This window comes from the organism of the source record quoted next, unplaced genomic scaffold (assembly GCF_019419815.1).
Source record: "Pyrus x bretschneideri cultivar Hongxiangsu unplaced genomic scaffold, Pyrus_bretschneideri_v1 Contig2, whole genome shotgun sequence".
NCBI lineage: Eukaryota > Viridiplantae > Streptophyta > Magnoliopsida > Rosales > Rosaceae > Pyrus > Pyrus x bretschneideri.
Window position 1 is genome coordinate 12820844 of NW_025999501.1, and position 20116 is coordinate 12840959.

The window sequence follows — 20116 nt, forward strand, 5'->3', positions numbered from 1 at the left end:
ACCTAATAAAACCGACTCATTTACAAGTCTAATGTTAAACATATTATGTATGCATTAGACCATCTTTAACTCGTAATACTAAATCCAATTAATATCGGCCATAGATTCCACATTTAATTGCTATTTTTGCACCATGCTAACACTTGTCGCCAAGCACGCGACAAAGCCAATTTGCAAAATTGTAGGTGTAGAGCGAACCTCTTTGAATTATTTCAGCTTTCCTTTCTTTTGTTGTAAAATGGCAAAATGACTTGGATTAATATTGGAGGAAAGTATTTCTTTTTATTTGAATTTTAATTAAAAAGAGAAATTTGATTGAGTTAGTGTTGAAGATGGTTAAGATAACCTAAACAAATATATATATAAAAAGAAAATTGAAAAAATTGAGGGTAAAACAGTTGTTCGACAATTGGTATAGTTGAGGTGCTAATGTTTAACAATTTGGATTGGAGATGAACCTTCGGCACCTCTTGCACAACATCAAAACTCTTGATTTCTGGTTCAAATATTCAAGTTCTAGATTTTTTCAGTGTGAACGTCATGCTACTACTACCAATTCACTGTTATAATATTTGCATCTATTTTTACTTTTGTAACACTGGAAGGTCCGAATGTACCCACCCTCATCACTTTGAACGCATGAGCTGACAATATCTGTATTCATTTATTAATTTATATCATATGTTCATCATGTGTGAATTTTTATCATTCACTCGTATTATAATACATAGATCAGACTGATCAGTAGCATTTTGTGACCAATACTCCAATAAATTTTTGAAATCTACCAACAATTATTAGGCTTTACAACAACGTTTTATAATCCCGTAAGATTTCTAATTGAAGGGAAAGCCATTTTGCTTTACTGCTTAATGCTTATTATCGTAATTCAAATTTATTTAAATGCGTGACAAAAGTGAGCTCAATTTTGATATATTACCGGCCCACAGCTTGTTAAGGGCCCGAAAGATAAGCCCAATATTTATCGATGAGCGGGAGCAGGTCCGGGTCCGGGTCGGATTGTTTCCCCACTCCCTCATCCAAAATGCTAAGAAAGCCAATAGCCACAAACTTGAAACTCCACGCTCCACAGTGGCTCCGCTGCCCTCACTTCCCGCCATCTTCTCCCTCCGTTCCAATCTCTGCAAACCCTAATTTCATTTCTCCCAATTCCCCCAATTGCTCACTCAATTTTTAATTTGCTTCCCAAAATGCAGCCCCTCTCGTTCTCCAACGCCTTGACGTCCCCAACCCCTCTCTTCCTCCACACGGAGCTCTCCCACCTTTCCCTCCCATCACTAACCCTAACCCCCAAACCCATGATAATCCGGATGGGCGGCGGGCCCAGAACCTTCCCCGGAGGCGTATCCAAGTGGCAGTGGAAACGCATGCAGGCCAAAAAAGCCAAGCAGCTCCTCAAGGCGCGGCTCTGCCGGGAGCGCCAAATCTACGAGATGCGAAAGAGGGCCGAGCTCAAAGCCGCCGTGTCCGAGCTCGAGCGGCCGTGGGAGGTCGTGGAGAAAGCTCCGAACTTGTTCTCTGTCAGCGCCGACGAGCAAGTCAAGGTCTTGGCCGATAGGTTTCAGAAGCCTGGTGGGTTCGATTTGTGGACGGAGAGGGACGGGCCCCAGTTGTTTCACACCATGGAGGACTTGCCCTCCGCGAGGTTTTTCCCCAAAGGGGTTGTTCATAGTGTGAGGCCGTATAAAAGGATTTCTGGGCTGGAGGAATTGGAGGGTTTGGAGCTTGAAGATGGAGGATTTGGAGGAGCTGAGGAATTGGGTGATGGGTTTAAAAGTAAGGGAAAATCGGGAAGTACATCATTGGATTTAGAGGACTCAGATGGATGTTTGAATCTAAAACATTCTATGGAATCGTTGAGTGTGAATGGCCAAGCTGCGAAGAAGTATAGTGGCAGAGTGGGGAAGAGGGAGAATAGGAGAAAATCTGGGTCTTCAGGTGGGTTTGAAAATGCAGAAGCTGGTTTTGACAGGAAACAGAGAGGACAGAGTCCCACAATGCCCGGTGTAGAAGCTGGTTCTGATAGAAAACAGAGAGGACAGAGTCTCACAATGCGCGGTGGAAAGACTCAGCGTAGTAGACGAAATGGTTCGGGGTCTGAAGTTTTTGATATGAGCTTGCTGCAAGATGGGAGCTATGAACTTAAAGTGCAAAATGGCAAGCCATGAAGTTTACATTCAGAACTAAGTGAGTGGCAACTGGAGGATCCTAAGAACTCGTAAATTGACCGTGAAGACTTAATTTTGGTGATTATGTGGATCTCTCGTTTGCATTAGTGTTTGGTAAAGGATCTTGATTCAGGAAGGCACCACTCTCCAATCTGTATGTGTATATTTATGTTCTGTAGTTATTTTAAGCTGAAGGAGTTGAATGACAATGTAATTTTAGTCAAAGTACACATAACAATACTTATGGACGAATTGATTATAATATGCCAAGTGTTACACGAATTTTTTACATGAATTTGTTGATATTTCAGTCTATACTCCTATTTGTATAGTACTTTGAAACATATGCCAGAAGTAGAACTTTAAACTTAACCTTGCATCACTCTGTCATATTGAATGTATTTCTTATTGATAATGCTGATATTTCATTGATTGAATAATGATAAGTTACATGAGGGTATTTAAACTTACACTTTAGAAAAGTAAAAGAGGTAACAAACTGAGTAACAACCTAACTAACATTTGACTTGTGGTTATTATAACTACAATTTACCGTAGTAACTTTCTCTTCACACTCCTTCAAGCTAAACGGAGAAGGTTGAAGTGAAAGCTTGGATCTGAGAAGAAGAAAACGTTGTATGGGAAGAGACTTTGTAAAGATATCTGCCAATTGATCATGACTGCATACAAATTGGACTTTGAGAAGTTCAGCTAGAACCAATTCCCGGATATAATGATAATCAGTTTCGACGTGTTTTGTTCTAGCATGAAACACTGGATTAGAGGCTAAGGCAATAGCAAAAACATTATCACACCAAATCTGAGGCAGAGAAGGCAACTTAAAGCCTATATAAGTGAAAAGTTGGCAAATCCAGGTTATTTCAGCAACAGTGTGAGCCAGGGATCTATATTCAGCTTCAATAGAGCTCCGAGCAACATTATGCTGTTTCTTGGCACTCTAACTAACTAGACAAGGACCAAGAAAGATACAGATACCACTCGTAGATCGTCTATCCCAAGAACAATCAACCCAATCAGCATCTGAAAAGGCTTTAAGTGTAAGAGGAGCTGTGGTTTTTGGAAACCAAAGGCCATGGTCAAGTGTGCCCTTGAGATATCTGAGTATGCGTTTTATTGGATGAAAATGAGGTTCTTGAGGAGAATGCAGAAATTGACATGCCAAATTAACTGCATAAGACAAATCTGGTCTAGTCCAAGTTAAGTATTGTAATGCTCCAACAATATAGCGACATTCCTCTGGATTAGACATCAAAGAACCTGTGAGATCCAATTTGGCAGAACCAAGTGGAGTAGAACATGGCTTTACACCATCCATGCTTGACCGTTTGAGAAGATCTAGGATATATTTGGATTGACTAATGAGTATCCCTAAAGATGATCTTTTCACTTCCAATCCGAGAAAGTAATGCAAGTCTCCTAGGTCTTTGACAGGAAATTAAGCACTGAGTTGATCAATAACAGCTTAACATGCAGTGGAAGAATGTCATGTCATTATAATATCATCAACATAAACCAGTACTAGAACAAGAACAAGTTTGTGAATAATGAACAGATTGTGATCAGAGTGAGATGCTTGAAATCCAATAGAAAACAATGTTAATTGAAGCTTTTCATACCAAGCTCGGGGAGCTTGTTTGAGACCATAAAAAGACTTTTAAAGATGGCAAACATGATGAGGATTGTCTTGATCAACAAATCATGACCATATAATCATTTTCTTTCAGATAGACATGTAAAAAGGCATTGCTTACATCTAATTGACGTAAGAACCAATTAGATTGCACCGCAAGAGTAAGCAAGATCCTTATAGTCACAGGTTTGGCAACTGGACTGAAGGTATCACTATAGTCAATACCCTCATGTTGGTTGTAGCCCTTGGCAACAAGACGGGCCTTGTACCTATCCACAGAGCCATCAGGCTTTCTTTTGATCCAGAACACCCATTTGCAACCAACCAAATTATGTGTAGATGTAGGAGAAACAAGGTTCCAACTTCCAGTATTTTGTAAAGAATTGAACTCATCATGCATTGTAGCTCGCCAATGAGGATATTTCGATGCCTGAAGATATGTAGAAGGAACAAACTCACTGTCTAAGTGAGAAGGCACAAGGTGTTTGGTTGATGTGAAGGCCTTTGGTTTGAAAATACTTGATTTGGACCTTGTTTGCATATGATGAATTGAGGTGACAGGTAGAGATTGAGAAATAGGAGCTGAAATAGTAGGTGAGGTTGAGATTAAAGATGAATTTGGTAGTGAGGTTGATATAGAAGTTGAGATTGAAGGTGAATTTGGTAGCGAATTTGATAATGTCGGTGGGATTGGGATTAATAGTTGGTATGTAGTTGATAGGATGGGAGGGTGAAGGATAAAGATTTGGGAATATTAGAGAGAATGAGGAAGTTAGTGAAGGTGTGGTATTGGAAATAGCGGATGGTTGGTGCTTAGTGATATCATGGAAAGGAAAAGTGTTTTCATCAAATTGAACATGTCGAGAGACATAGACCTTATTTGTAGAAGGATCTAAACGCCTGTAACCTTTGTGAACCAAGCTATAACCAATGAATACGCACAATTTACTCTTAGGTTCCAATTTTGAAGTAGAATAGGGTTTGAGCTAGGGAAAACATTTGCAGCCAAACACCCTTAAAGTTGTATAATCAGGAGCTTTGTGAAATAATTGTTCCCATGGAGATGCTTTATGAGATGGAGGCAATTTATTAATAAGGTAGATTGCAGTGAGGAAGGCCTCCACCCAAAACTGATGAGGAACCTTGGAGACAATCAAAAGAGTCCTGGCAGTTTCCACAATATGCATGTGCTTCCTCTCAACACAACTATTTTGTTGAGGTGTGTATGGACAGCTTAGATGCTATTGAATACCATGAGAGGAAAAATGATTTTTGAACTGAGAACTAGTAAACTCACCCCCTGAATCAGGTCGTAGTGTACCAATTTTGTGACCAGAAAGATTCTCAACAAGAGCTTGAAATTGGACAAAAACATGAAAGACATCTTATTTATGTTTCAGTGGATACAACCATGTATATTTTGTAAAGTCATCGACAAAGATGACATAAAATCTATAGCCACTGATAGAACATATAGGAGCTGGACCGCAAACATCTGCATGAACAAGTTCTAAGATTCTAGAGGTAGTACATATATAATTCTGAAATGGCAATTTAGCACACTTGCCTAAAACACAATTCGAGCAAAACAGTTGCTGAACAGAATTAGAAATAGGCAAACTAGACTTTGACAAAAGAGATCGAAAAGTCTTGAACGTTGGATGTCCTAAACGTTGATGCCATATAGCAGAAGAGGTCTTTATTGCAGTATTAGCAGAATACTATGCTGCAATTGAAGAAGATGCAAAGAATGGATAAAGACCACAACGAACAGGTGCTCTAAAAAGCATCATCCCCGTAGTAAGATCCTTGACATTGAAGTCAAACGGATTTAGAGTCAAAGAACACCAATTATCACACAAGAACATATTTGCAGAAAGAATATCATGTTTGAGATGAGGAACATGTAACACATTCTTTAATGTAAAAGTTGCAGATGGTGTTTTAAGAAAAGTAGATCCAGTATGAAGAATTGGCAAACCTTAACCGTCACCAATGTAAACTTTCTCTGGCCTTGTGTAAGGCTAAGAATTTTCAAGGTTCTGAATGTTGTTAGTCATGTGAGAGCTTGCTCCAGAGTCTAAGAGCCATGGTGGAGGAGAAGATGTGAAATCATGTCCCTAAATTTCACTATTTAAATTACGTATTTAAGTATTATTAATTTCAAGATTTTTTTAAAGAATTTTATATATAGTTGGCAACCATGCATAAATCTAGAATTTCCTTTCTTTATATGGTGGTGGATAAATTATTTTATGCTAGGGAAAAAAAAAGGAAAAAGAAAATATGGATGGAAGCTGCCTGATGGCAACGAAGGAGAGAGAGGAAGAGGGGAGTTTCTGGAAATAAAGGAGAGAGTCTCAGCCAAGGGGAGGAGGAGAGAGAAATAAGGTGGCGAATGAGGAACCAGAGAAATGATAGAAATGAGGGAAGGGGAAGGCCAGCAAAACACCACCCCAACCCGTGCTACTTGAGACTCGGTTGTAGCCAGTGGTTTCTCTGATGAATTTCATCCCTTTTCCAATGAATTGGGCTGATCTAACAGTCCTAATCATCATATCGACCCTTCCTCTACCATTTCCACATCAAATTTGAGAAGATTGGATTCGAATTTGGGAAAAAAATGCACTGGTGGATGCGACGGCTGCATGGTGGTAATCCATCAAATCCGAAGCCAACTCCATCAACCACCACTACCAATAGGCTGCTCTCAACCTCAAGAACAAAGCCCAAGCAGTGGTGGAGGCGTCGGAGTGAGAATGAAGGTTGAATCGAAGCACACCCTATTTAGGGTTTCCGGCGGGTTTGTGTGGAATTGAAGCTTTTCCCGATCAAATTGACCTTGGCCACAGGTATGGAAATTGCTCCCCTCACTGAGATCTACTTGCCCGTAAAATTTGGTATTTTTAGAAATAGTTGAATTTTCTGGCGAGTTGGGGCGGCCGACTGCCACCCACGACGGCGCGTAACCAGTGGGTCAGTAATGCTATTTTACGCTAAATTGATATCTTGATCTCAGATTGTGACATCCCACATCACCCAGGGAAGTGATCCTTATATGTAAATTCCCATCCTTACCTAGCATGAGGCCTTTTGGGAGTTTACTGGCTTCGGGTTTCGTAGGAACTCCGAAGTTAAGCGAGTAGCGTGCGAGAGCATTCCCAGGATGGGTGACCCATCGGGAAGTTCTCGTATGAGTTCCCAAAAACAAAACCGTGAGGGTGTGGTCGGGGCCCAAAGCGGACAATATTGTGCTACGGTGGAATCAAGCCCGAGATATGGTGGGGGCCCGGCTGAGATGTGACAATTTGGTATCAGAGCCTAACCCTGGCAGCGTGTGTGCCGACGAGGACGTCGGGCCCCTAAGGGGGTGGATTATGACATCCCACATTGCCTAGGAGAGTGATCCTTATATGTATATTCTCATCCTTACCTAGTACGAGGCCTTTTGGGAGCTCACTGGCTTCGGGTTCCATCGGAACTCCGAAGTTAAGCGAGTAGCGCGCGAGAGCATTCCCAGGATGGGTGACCCATCGGGAAGTTCTCGTGTGAGTTCCCAGAAACAAAACCGTGATGGTGTGTTGAGGGGGCCCAAAGCGGACAATATCGTGCTACGGTAGAGGCGGGCCCGGAAAGTGATCCCCCCCCGGGTTGGGATGTGACACATATTTGATATACATATGATGTGGTTTGATTATTGTGAACTTAGTTTCATTATGGTACTCTACTTGATTATTATAAGAATCGATGATCCGACCGTTGGATCGTCACCAAACCTTGATACATTATAAAACATAATATTTGAGGATAGTTGGAACTAACAGATCAAAAATCCTATGTACGGATCTTCCTGAATTAGATTTCTACGTTAGTAAAATTAATTGTTAACCACCTAATTCTAAGAATTGGCGGACATCTGATTGTTAGATCGCGATGAGAATTTAGTATGTGGTTCTATGAGCATAATGTGGACTTTGGGAGGTTATGGATCGGAAATCCGATGAACGGATCTTTCAGATCAAATTACGTAGGGTTGTAGACCCTACTGTTGACCGAGATTTGACTTTTGGTTAACATGTCTCGAAACGTTCTAAATACTAAATATAGTACCACGAAATACTAAGTGAAGTCTAGTGGGACCACTTTGGTTTGGGAGTGACTTGAATATATGTGATATAATTATTGCCTTGATTTCTTATATTAATGTCATATGTGAATATGATTTGGGTTATAAATGAAATTTCTATTGAAATGTGAATTATATATATATATATATATATGCCATAGACCTATGTTTATTAAATGTGAATTCTATTGAAGTGTTATTTTTATTTCTGGCCTTTGATCTATTTTTATTAAGTATGATTTGACTTGTGCATTGGAAATATGGTTTGTATTGTATGATTGGATTAATGTGATAAAATGTGAGGGCTAGTAATGGACTGTTAAATGGGGTTTGTTGCTTCGAAACATGTTTCACCCCTCATGTCATTATTTCATTTCTCATTTTGGTGAGTCTTTGTAACTTGAGTAACCTAACTTGATCCATATCATGTTTCATTGCTTGGTGTTATACATTGTACTCTGCGATTCCATCGAGTGATGGTCTGGAATCGTATCCTGATTTGGATTCCGTTGAGTGATGGTCTGTAATCCCTTCTACTCCGCGATTCCGTTGAGTGATGGCCCGGAATTGTATCCTGGTTTGGATTCCATTGAGTGATGGTCCGGAATCCATTCTACTTCGCGATTCCGTTGAGTGATGGTCCGAATCATATCCTAGTGTGGATTCCGTTAAGTGGTGGTCTGGAATCCCTTCTACTCCGCGATTCCGTTGAGTGATGGTCTGAAATCCCTTTTACTCCGCGATTCCATTAAGTGATGGTCCGGAATTGTATCCTGGTTTGGATTCCGTTGAGTGATGGTCCGGAATCCTCTTTGGTGTCTTAGTTCCGTTGGGTGGTTCGAAATCCCTTTTTCCAGAGATGTAGTCTTTGGCCAAACTGTGTTGCTCTAGCCCCGCATTTCAACGTGTTGTATGTGTTATTGATGATGTGATGGTTGGCATTATTGATTGATGTGATTGTGGAATGATGTTGGTTATGGTTATGGTAATTATGATTAGACTCGTCGACCATTGTGACTGATGAATATGACTGTGCTTCGTCGTTTGTCCCTTGTAATATTGCATGTTATGCATTGTGATTTATTGTTGAGACATAACGATTTATGTGATGAATATTCGAGTGTAGTGAAATGATGAACTACGAATGGCTTGATCCCTGTTTAGGGTATGTAGGTAGTCTAACGAGGAGGTTAGATGTAACCATAAAATATATGAAATTACAACGCAATTCAAATATTGAGTTATGCTTTGTACATATCCCAGAGGCGGGGTATGTTAAAGATACAGATATTTGGTAACGTCACGTGTCAATCTTAGACGTATGTTGGGATCGGGGAGTGACAGAAGAAGCATTAGAGGAAGCATACATGGCAAGTTTTGCAAGTGGAATACGCCCCTGGAAATTAGGATTAATGCGATTGACACAATCAATAGCAAGATGGTCAGGATCTTCACAAATTTGACAAGGAATGGTCTTGGAATTGTTGTTGTAAGCATTATTGGAGCTAAAACCACGATTACCACCACGATTGTTGTATCGATTGTTTCGATGTCGATTGTTATAGCCTATCTGATAGTTATTCCTTTGATAATTGCCTCGATTTGCATTGTTGAAGGAAATGTGATTCCAAGCATTGTAGGCCTGAGGTTGTGAAGGTGTAGGGAACAGCGGAGAAGCATTGGAAGGTGCTGGCATAGAAGTGAAGGCCTAAAATGGTTCAGTAGAAGATGAATGTTACTGTTTCTTGCGAGCAAGAGTCATCTCTTTGTTAAGCAAGAAGTCATATAGATCATCCATAGTAGTATCAGTAAGGCGAAATTGCACAGAATCAACAAAAGAATCATATTCATCTGGTAAACCATTGAGAATAATGATGAGAAGATCGTGATCATCAACTGGTGCACTTGCGGCAGTAAGAGCATCAGTAATCTCTTTGATGCGCTACAAGTATTCAGAAATTGAGGAAGTGCCTTTGCTCATGGACTGTAAATTCGATCGCAGTTGATGAATGTGAGAGCGAGAAACTCCACCAAAACATCGCCCAAGATTTTGCCATAATTCACGGGCAGATTGAACGCCGACGGTGAATGGAATAAAATCTTCAGAAAGTGTGGAGTTTAGCCAAATTATGATGTTTTGATCCTTTTCATACCAAGAATCAAGGTTAGATTTTCAGAATCATTAGCAAGAAATTAAGGCGGTGGAGGTTCAGATCCATCAACGATGCCGGTGAGTTTGTAATGGCGAAAGATTGGATTTAACGGAGAGCGCCAAACAAGGTAGTTGTGACGTTTAAGCTTCGTCTGAACCGTACTACCAATGTTTTGGATGGAGATGGAGTTAATAGACGCCTGAAAAGAGGAATTAGGGTTTGTGTTCATTGAAGAAGACGTGTTATTGTGCAGCTGAGAAGAGGGATTCGCAAACACCGGAGAAGGAGCAGCGTATGCAGTCGTCGGAGAGGAAGAATTCGATGAATTTGTTGCCATGGATGAACAAGATTGAAGCGGAAGGTGTACTGTTTGGTTAGCTGGAAAGTATTTTTCAGGAAAGCAGGATCGAAGGTCGGTGGACTTAGGCGATGGATACCATATTGATAATGCTGATATTTCATTGATTGAATAATGATAAGTTACATGAGGGTATTTATACTTACACTTTAGAAAAGTAAAAGAGGTAAAAGTAAAAACTATACAATGGTAACTTTCCTAACAAACTGAGTAACAACCTAACTAACATTTGACTTGTGGTTATTGTCACTACAATTTACTGTGGTAACTTTCTCTTCATTTCTCACATAGATGATGTTCAACACTCACTTCATGAGTTGATGCGGTCCATTTATATGCTGGGTAAATGCACCACCCGCATATACACCCGCTTACACGCTATGGATGTTAGTATTTTTCTCTTTAGTCACGAAGGTTCTTATACATGCTTCTTCAAAAACCTCAACGGCAGTTCAAAATGTTAGGTTTTAAGAAGATTAATCTGCTCTTTAGAAAAAGAAAGAATGTTAGAAAAAGATAAATGATGAACCACATAGGCGATAGGTATTGGCATTTCTCTTTCTTGTTTTCATGGAATCTGTAGCCTATAAATATCGTCACCATAGATTTAACCACAATTAAACCAGTAAAATTGTCTATTGGTGGGCATATTGCGTCAACAGTATTGTTCAGTATGAAGATAAGGTTATCCGGACCATATATTTGGCTCAAAGGGTTTCTTAGAGCACTGACACCATGATGAGTCTATTGTTAAGTAATTTGCATTTGAGAATTATGTCGATCTCTTTCTGTCATGGGAAAACAGTTTTGAAATGGATGTGAATAGGCTTCTCATGATTTTGGGCCATCCCATTTCTTTTTGCCTATCATTTTTCTCTAGTGGACTAGGTGGGTAGTGCACGTATTGACGCATTGACTCTCCTTGAGGTCAGATTTGAAAGCTGATGCTTGTGCTGGAAATGGTGATGAATTTGAAATGTTAGTTTTGATTTTCAAGTTAGATTGGACTATGATATATCTATAGGTTATCTAAATGTATACCCGATCGCTTCCTGGTTTCCTACATTATGCTTAGTTAATAAGTTGTATGGTTACAATTGTATTTTTCCTTTTCTGGGATCCCAATTGCATTTGAGAAAGACGATAAGCTTGAAAACTGTAAGAGAAATACAGATACTACCAGGGTTCTAATCCTTCTTGAAAGCTTGATGTGAGTTTTCCTGTTGCATTTACCTTGTCATAAAACTTGGAAGGCTTATGCGTATACTATGTTATCACCTGATGACGTTCTCTGTGGATTTATTTGCTGTCACACTATTTTAGTTGATTTAATTCTGTGTCATATTAGTGCCACAGACGCCTGTATAGTTGATTACACTTTAACCAGAACCAGGATACATGTATTTTATCAGGAATGTTATCCTTGCTCATCTTGATCTTGATCTATATATTCTACGTCAGTCACGATTCATACTTTCTGGGATGGGTAGGTTTTGCTCCACTCATAAGTTGAGGCCTGAAGTCTCCGTAAGCATTCAAAGTTTGTAAAACAAGGGCCAGATTTAGCAATCATGTCTAGAAGCACTATACGCTCTTTACTGTGCTCCCACTTGCCTACATAGTCGACCTTCAGGCTTGTTAAACCTCTGACCTCCACATATTTTACCTGTAAAGCAAAAGGGGTTTAATGGGATGTTGTGTGTCTTTTCTTCGTGCCACTCGAATCCGTCTTAAGTGGATTCTATCTTTATCCTTACTTGGATAGAGGACTTGAGGATTATCTTGCTGACTTTTGGTGTTTAGTTTCTACTTTGCAGATAAGAAATTGACCTAACTGATTCGTGATTGCGTATGTTCGTTTACTTTGAGGTTAACTTCGTTTCTCTGTTTTCCAAACATAAGAGTTTGTTCAGATGAATTCAAAGGAAAACTGAAGTGAGAACACAAACTGTCAAAATGCTTATTTTACTATGAGTAACTTCATTTGTTGACTGTTTCTTCTTCCCTTGTAGCTTTGGCCAAAGCATGATTAAACCAGAATGCTTATAGCTTTGAGTCTGCATATTACTTTACGAATAAATGGAAATAAATCCCAAAAAATTCCCAAGATTTAAACAAAAAGGTGCAGTATTAACAAAAGTTTGGTGTATGTGGATATATTTTGGGGAAAGAGGTGTGATATCCACACTTTTTTTTTACTTCCTATACGCTTCTCTCAATTTTCGACTATCGGATCAAATGATAGAAATTAATAAGAGGTGTGTTAGGAGTAAGAATGATGTATGGATAGCACATTCTTTTCAGAAATTGCCTCAAATGAGTACTTTGCAAATCCCAATTGATAAATTGGTTAAAATCATATAATGACGTCATGATTAAATATTGGCGACATTATCAATCAAATTTGCTGACATATTGACAAAATCTTAGAAAGTGATCCTTTTAGCAATGGAGATTTTTTTGCTCGATTTCCCAATATAATTATATGTATACACTAATATGTATCTATATGTATTGATATTTTTCACTTAGCAGTTTAATATGTTATGTTTTCAAACTATTGAACAACATTATCTCAAGTTTGTAGTGAATTAGTTAAAAATGAAAAATATAAGTAGTTTCAGGTCCGATTTGATAATTACATGCTTGGTGGAAGTTGGGTAAGCATTGAAGAAAGGTACAAAAAAGTTCTTGAGATATTGTGTCGACACATTATTGGTGTGTCTAACACTGATTTATCTATTAATCTTTTTGGCATATCGCTAATGTCGGAAGCATTCAAAGAAGCAAGCGACTATGACTCAGCAACCAATTGCTTTAGAAACATGTTTAAATTATGCACACTATATTTGAGCAGTTAAATGTGTTCTAACTTTTAGGTGTCTTTGAAATTAATAAAAAGAGGCAAATTGTCTGAATAAATCCATTTTTTAATCGTCCAATAAACCCATTTTTTCTTTCATTCTCCTTTTAATTAGCTTAATCACTGTCTGGCTGAAGTTGATAAAGCTTAAATAAGGGTTTACGAAATATTGTATACAATTAAGTTACGCATGTAGTGGATCACTTTGATAGTGAGGGATGTGCTTTCAACCCACCAAATGAGTTCATATTCTTTCTTCTTGCTTTAGTGTATATAATATTAGTTTATAAAGTATTCTAAAAGGCGGCCTAGGTGGTTGAATTTGATAAAGCTTGAATTTAAGGGTCTATGAAATTCCTTGTATAAAATTAAGCCAATTACACATTCTGTGGATCACTTTGATAGTGAGGGCTTTTCTTTCAACCCACCAAATGAGTTCATATCATTTCTCATTGCCTTAGTAATGTTTAGGAAGTATTCTAAAAGGTGGCCTAGGCAGTTGACCATTGCAGTGATTAATCCTTAGATGTTTAAAAAATCGAGTCAGATACCTAGGAGGGACTAGGTGACTTTTTCCTTTTTCCAAATGAGTTAGGGTCACAACTCACTATGTCTCAAATAGAAAAGGAAACTAAGACTCTCTCTACGATTATGTGCATCTCTCTGTAATAGTCTCTTTAATATCCATGTTTTAGATTGTATTACTTTATAATCTATATATCTTTTCATTTTGCATTATATCGTTACAACAAGTATAGGTTTTTTTAAGTAAAAGAAGTGAAATTATTTATACGTTATGTAATAAATTTAATTAAAATAAAAAAATCAGCCCAGGCCCTCCTGTTCCCGCCACCCGAGTACTGCCTTTTGATTTTTAGAATATTATAGGATATTGCTTGTAACTTTGCCTCTTTTTAGTTTTGAATTGTTGGTCTTTTGTCGTTTTAAAATTAACAAAAATAATATTAAAAATTTTACACTATCAGCCACTCGAGCAGTCTAATCTTCAGACAACTGACTCAGGTGTATTAATATATAGATGTCATATAAATTTGGCTTATTTATTGATTGACCTTCTAAAACTGCATTTTAGTTTTAATTTACTTTTTAAAATTGAATTTATCTCATTTCGCTTTGCTGTTAAAATCAAACCATTTCACCTTACTTGCACCAATCATGTCTCATGAAAGTTATATAAAATGACAATCTAGACATTTTATAGTATGGTTTAGGGTTTAGCCCTTTAGGGTTAATTAAATGAGATTAAAGGTGGGGCAAATCAATAAACAAGCCTATATTTTTTTGCTTACATAAAAATCAGATTGATGACACGTGAGTTAACATGTGTAACGTATCAGCATTAAATTACACTTCAGGCTAAAATGCTTCAATGGTGATAGATCAAATGGCCACTAGGCAAATAAATGAATTATCTGGAAGATGGCCATGGATGACTGAGGTGCATTACAATAAGTGTTATAGAAATACACGGCCACTGATTGACACACTTCCTTATCTGAAGGGACCTGAGCTCTCTTCTCAAAAAGCCATCCACTTTGGCTCTCAATTCATTGACTTTTTCTTTAAAAGAAATTATTGAGTAGAATTAGGTGAGATTAGTAATAAATTGAGGAAGCTTGTCTTGTCTTTTTTCTTTTTTTTTCTTTTTTCTTTTTTCTGTCAAAAGACAGCCCCAATTGCATAGTTAGAAGCGTCACACATTGACTCAAATGGTAGATTCCAATCAGGTGTGGCAATTATGGGTGCTAAAGTCAGGAGTGTCTTCAATGTGTTGAAAGCCTCTAGACACGCCTCATCAAAAGTAAATAGTGCATCCTTAGCCAAAAAAATTGCACAATGGCCGGCTAATCATAGAGAAATCCTTGATAAACCATATATAAAATTCAACATGGTCAAGGAATGACCTTTGTGGGAGGCAAAACTTGACGTTGACATCAATCTTGGCTTTATCAACTTCAATTCCTTTACTCGAAATTAGATGTTCTAGAACAATTCCCTGCATGACCATAAGGTGGCACTTTCCAATTCAAAACCAAATTAGTTTACTTCCTGGTACCTCTCAAGAACTAAGGACAAGTTATGCAAACACAGATCAAACAATCCCCAAAGACTGAGAACTCGTCCATTAATATACACTTCCATAAACTTCTCAACCATTCTTGAAAATATGCCCATCATGCATCGTTGAAAAATGGCAGGTGCATTGTATAATCCAAAATGCATTCTTCTATTAGCAAACGTTCCAAATGGGCATGTAAACATGGTCTTCTCCTGATCTTTAGGTGCAATTGGGATCTAATTGTACCCTGAATACGCATCCAGAAAACATTAACTAATGTTGGCTTTAGTTCACCTTTCCCCATTCCTGGAATATATCCATCTTGTGTCACTCTCCTTTTAATTTTAGCTTAATCACTATCTAGTTGAACTGATAAAGCTTGAATTTAAGGGTCTACCAAATCTATTGCATAAAATTAGGTCAATTACACACATGGTGGATTATCTTGATAGTGAGGGCTTTTCTTTCAACCCACCAAGTCCAAATCATTTATCTCCTTCTCTTAGTGTAGATTAGTTTAGAAAGTATTCTAAAAGGCGGCCTAGCCAGTTGACCACCGCCACGGTTAAACCCTAGGCTTTTAAAAAATCAAGTATCCACCTAGGCGGGCTAGTGACTTTTTTCTCTTCTTTTTTTTCAAATGGGTCACGACACATTGTGTCTCAAATAGAAAAGGAAACCAAGACTTTCTCTGTGCTTGTGTGTCTCACTCTGTAATACTATTTGATATCCATGTTTTCAATAAAATTTGGGAATTGTTATTGGCATTCCAAAAATCTCATTCTACACTTCGAATTTTCTATATTTGGAAAGAAAAATACACTTGTGAGGAGTATAGAATGAGATTTTTCGAGTGCCAATAACATTTCCCTAAAATTTATAATTTATATATCCTTTCATTTTTCATTTTATGTTTCCCAATACAAGTATAGTTTCTTTTTAAGTAAAACAAGGGAAATTATTTTTACGTTGTATAATAAATTTAATTAAAATAAAAAATTCCGCCCAGGTCCAACCCTATACCCGCCGCCACTCAACTACTACCTAATCATTTTTAGAATATTATAAAATATTGCTTTTAATAAAAAAAAAAAATTAGGTCAATTACACTTAGCCTCTTTTTAGTTTGGAATCTTTGTCGTTTTAAAATTAACGAAAATAATAATAAAATTACAAATTTTACACTATTAGCTGCCGGATTAGTCCAACCTTCAGACTAGCTACTGATTGAGGTGTATTAACATATGTCATATAACTTTGGCTTATTTATTGATTGGCCTCTTGAAATTGTCTTTTAGTCTCACTTTACTTCTTGAAACTAGATTTGTCTCATTTTGCTCTAAAACTGTCAAAATCGAACCATTTCACCTTATTCCCATCAATTCTGTCTTATGGACGTTCTAGGAAATGGCAGTTTTTAGGGTTTAGGGTTAAATGAGATTAAAGGTATGGAAAATAATTAAATAAGCTCAATTTTTTTTTTAGTTACATAAAAATCAGATTGATACACGTGAGTTAACAGGTGTAATATGCCCTTATCGGTATTAAGCTGCACTTGCTCCTAAAATGTTTCGATAGTGATAGATTTGACAGCCACTAGGCAAAGAACTGAATTATCTTTAAGGTGGCCATGGATGATTGAGGTGCATTAGGTGTTAGTGAAGATTATAAAGAAATACAAGACCATTGATTGACACGCTTCTTAACCTGAAGGGACTTAAGCCCTCGTCTCAGAAGGAGGTGGATTGTTGCCCTTCCATTTCCATACTCGTTCCATACCCTTTTGTAATGTGTGATCACGGTTAAGTTATGTCAACATTTTATATTAATTTTTTATAGAAATAATAAAACAAAAAGTAATAAGAATATAAAATGTTGACATGACTTAACTCTGACCACAAAAACAAAAAAGCATAGAAAAAGTATGGAAATAGGAGGGCAGACAATCCACTTAGTCTCAGAAAGACATCCACTTTGGCTCTGAGTTCATAAAAATTTTCTTATTTAAAATTATCGAGAAGAAATAGGTGAGATTACCTCGTCAATGATCTTTTGCATATTTTTAATGCACCCACCAACCTATTTTTGGGGAGCCGACGCTCGATCAATCACAGAAATTAGATACAAAGAAGCATGCGCATACCATCTTTCAATTACGTTTTACAATAACCCAAAATTTGGTTTGATGCTGATTCTGTTCAAATTTTTGCAGTTCTTATAGTCAAATTATATAAGAATCATAGTTGAACTCAAATACTCTGATAAATACAAAGCTCGCGTCTCGGGTCTCTGTCAAAAAGAAGAATTTCCATGCCACTACTCACTAGCAATGTTAACGTTGTCATATCAAATACCAGTACAACATTTTCAAGAAAAAGGTGTACAACGCATGTTGTTCATGTGTTCAAGTGCTGAGTTATTTTCCCAATGACCATCGAATATATTCACAGAGAGTTGAATTTTTTACAACTAATAGTTCAAGTTCCTTATAAAAACACATGCAAACAATAATCTGATATTAACTCTTTATCAAACGAAACTTTCAAAGGGAATATGATGGAAATTAATGGACAGGAACAGAATTTCATGGTTAGTCAAAAAAAAAAAAAAAAAAAAAAAAAAACTTGCTTTCTAACTAAAGCATGGTTTGCTCATTGGTCAGCTGCAAAAAGAAAAAAAAAAGAAATTAAAGAAGAGATATTACATAAGGGAATTGTTATTAGCACTTCAAAATTTTCATTTGGCACTTCAAACTTTCTATAATTAGAAAGAAAAATACACTTGTGAGGAGTGTAGAATGAGATTTTTGAAGTGCTAATAACAGTTCTCTTACAGAAAAGCAAATACAAAACACATGGTGCATTGAACCGGACTAGTTTACTTACCATCATATCTCCCACAAACCCTAAACCTAAACCCTAATTTCATAATACAAGTCACTAATCTGCACACACACAATAAATTTTTTTTTTCATAAAGAAATGCTGCGCTAATTGGGGCAAGCATTAGTTTGTCCCAAAAATGTTTCAAAATTGCCATTGATTATACTGGTTCTAGAGTGCAAATTATGACGAAATGGAAGTGCTCTGGCCACCTATTTGAATGCAATGAGCTGCGGTTGACTTGACCCATAAACTAATTAATTAAGTTTGATGTGGTCGAGTTTGTTTGATTAAAGATTTAATCCTCGTAATCTAAATAGACAAGGCTAGTTGTAGTCTTGCAGACCACAAAATTTCTTTGGTGGGTATTTTCTGGGTTTCTTTTGGTGGGAGGAAATAGTTAAGAAAAATCAGAGAGGGAAAGAAATACAACATTTGTTGAACGACTATATCTTCTTGCAGTACATTTTGTTAAGACAACCACATCACAAAAAATTATAAAATAAAAAAAGTACATCTTGCAAGAACCTACATACAAGGAAACTACAACTATCCAAAGAGAGAAAACAACCCTTAAACCGTAGACACTCACCCAAAATACCCGACACCACTTGGTTAACCTTGGTCTCTTAGTGAATTCTAATTTAGTTTGGTTCAAGGATTCTCCTGACATCATTCATAACGTCTTTCTACAAGACTTTTGATGTATTTGAGTTTGTTTTAATGAAATTGCTATCATCTTCCTTAAAAAGAAAATGAACAGAAATGTCCGTGTGGTTTTATTCCAAATTTAACAAAACATGCTTCACTGGAATAATTGCTGATTTAGGAAACTTTAAAGTATAGAAGTTACCATACTATTTATATTTTTATTTGTTTATAGTACAGAATTTCTGATATTTCCAACAATTCCAACTAATGCCATTCGGGGTTTCTTTTCTGGATATATATAAGGTTTCATGTTCGACCCATTAAAGGGATTAAAATTGAAAGCACTAGTTATAATAAGATTCTTATAGGATTTGGATAGAAAGAAAGGTTGATATTTTTGCTAACCAATCAAAAAGGAGCAATTCCAGAAATATAATTTGACTACTGCATTAGTAGTCCAAATCATTCCTCAAAAAGTTGATATATACAAGTCTGTTTTTCTAATAAGATAAGCTTGGGTAAATGCAGTCAACTTCTATACAACTGCTGCTAGCTAAATATTCTCGCTAGAGCCACTACTGCTATGAGTGTGATGGTTTTAAATCGAAATCATGCAGCCATATACGTATTTTCAGATGCTATCTCCCCTCGAGGTGGCATATAAGCTACCGCTCTGACCACTGAACTAGTGTTTGGTGGTAGTGCCACTATCTATTCTAAGTGCTGAATATATATATATATATATATATATATATTGACGTCGGCCATATATGATATGGCTGAATTTTTAATTAGTGCTTATTGAGGATTTACTTGCATTTTTACTAAAAATTAGTTTTAAAAATATTTTTATAAAAAACGCTTTCAATCATTTTAAAAGTACTTCCAAATGAGTCTATAAACTTCTCTAGTAGAGTAGGCTCGAAGCAAACTAACTATAATGTTAGTCAACCGGGAAAAGAAATGAATAAAAATGGCTAAACTAACTAATGTGTAATGTTTTAAGTAGTCAAATTATTATGACCGCTAAGATTTAATAAAATGCAGGTAAAGCACTAAATGTAGAAGCTCGAAATCTTATAAAGCTACATGTATCGGTCATACCTTGAAGAATTTCAAAAGTGAAACAGCTGAAAAGTGAGTATCCTCCACTATATAAAGAG

The 20116-nt window shown here is 37.1% G+C and overlaps 1 protein-coding gene across 1 annotated transcript; it reads left to right on the forward strand.

Moving 5' to 3' along the window:
- The first annotated feature begins 1053 nt into the window (after positions 1-1053).
- Positions 1054-2476, forward strand: LOC103949403. The gene has a single exon (XM_009360516.3). It carries the CDS (start codon positions 1212-1214, stop codon positions 2187-2189), a length of 978 nt encoding a protein of 325 aa, XP_009358791.1. The 5' UTR covers positions 1054-1211; the 3' UTR covers positions 2190-2476.
- The last annotated feature ends 17640 nt before the right edge of the window (positions 2477-20116 follow it).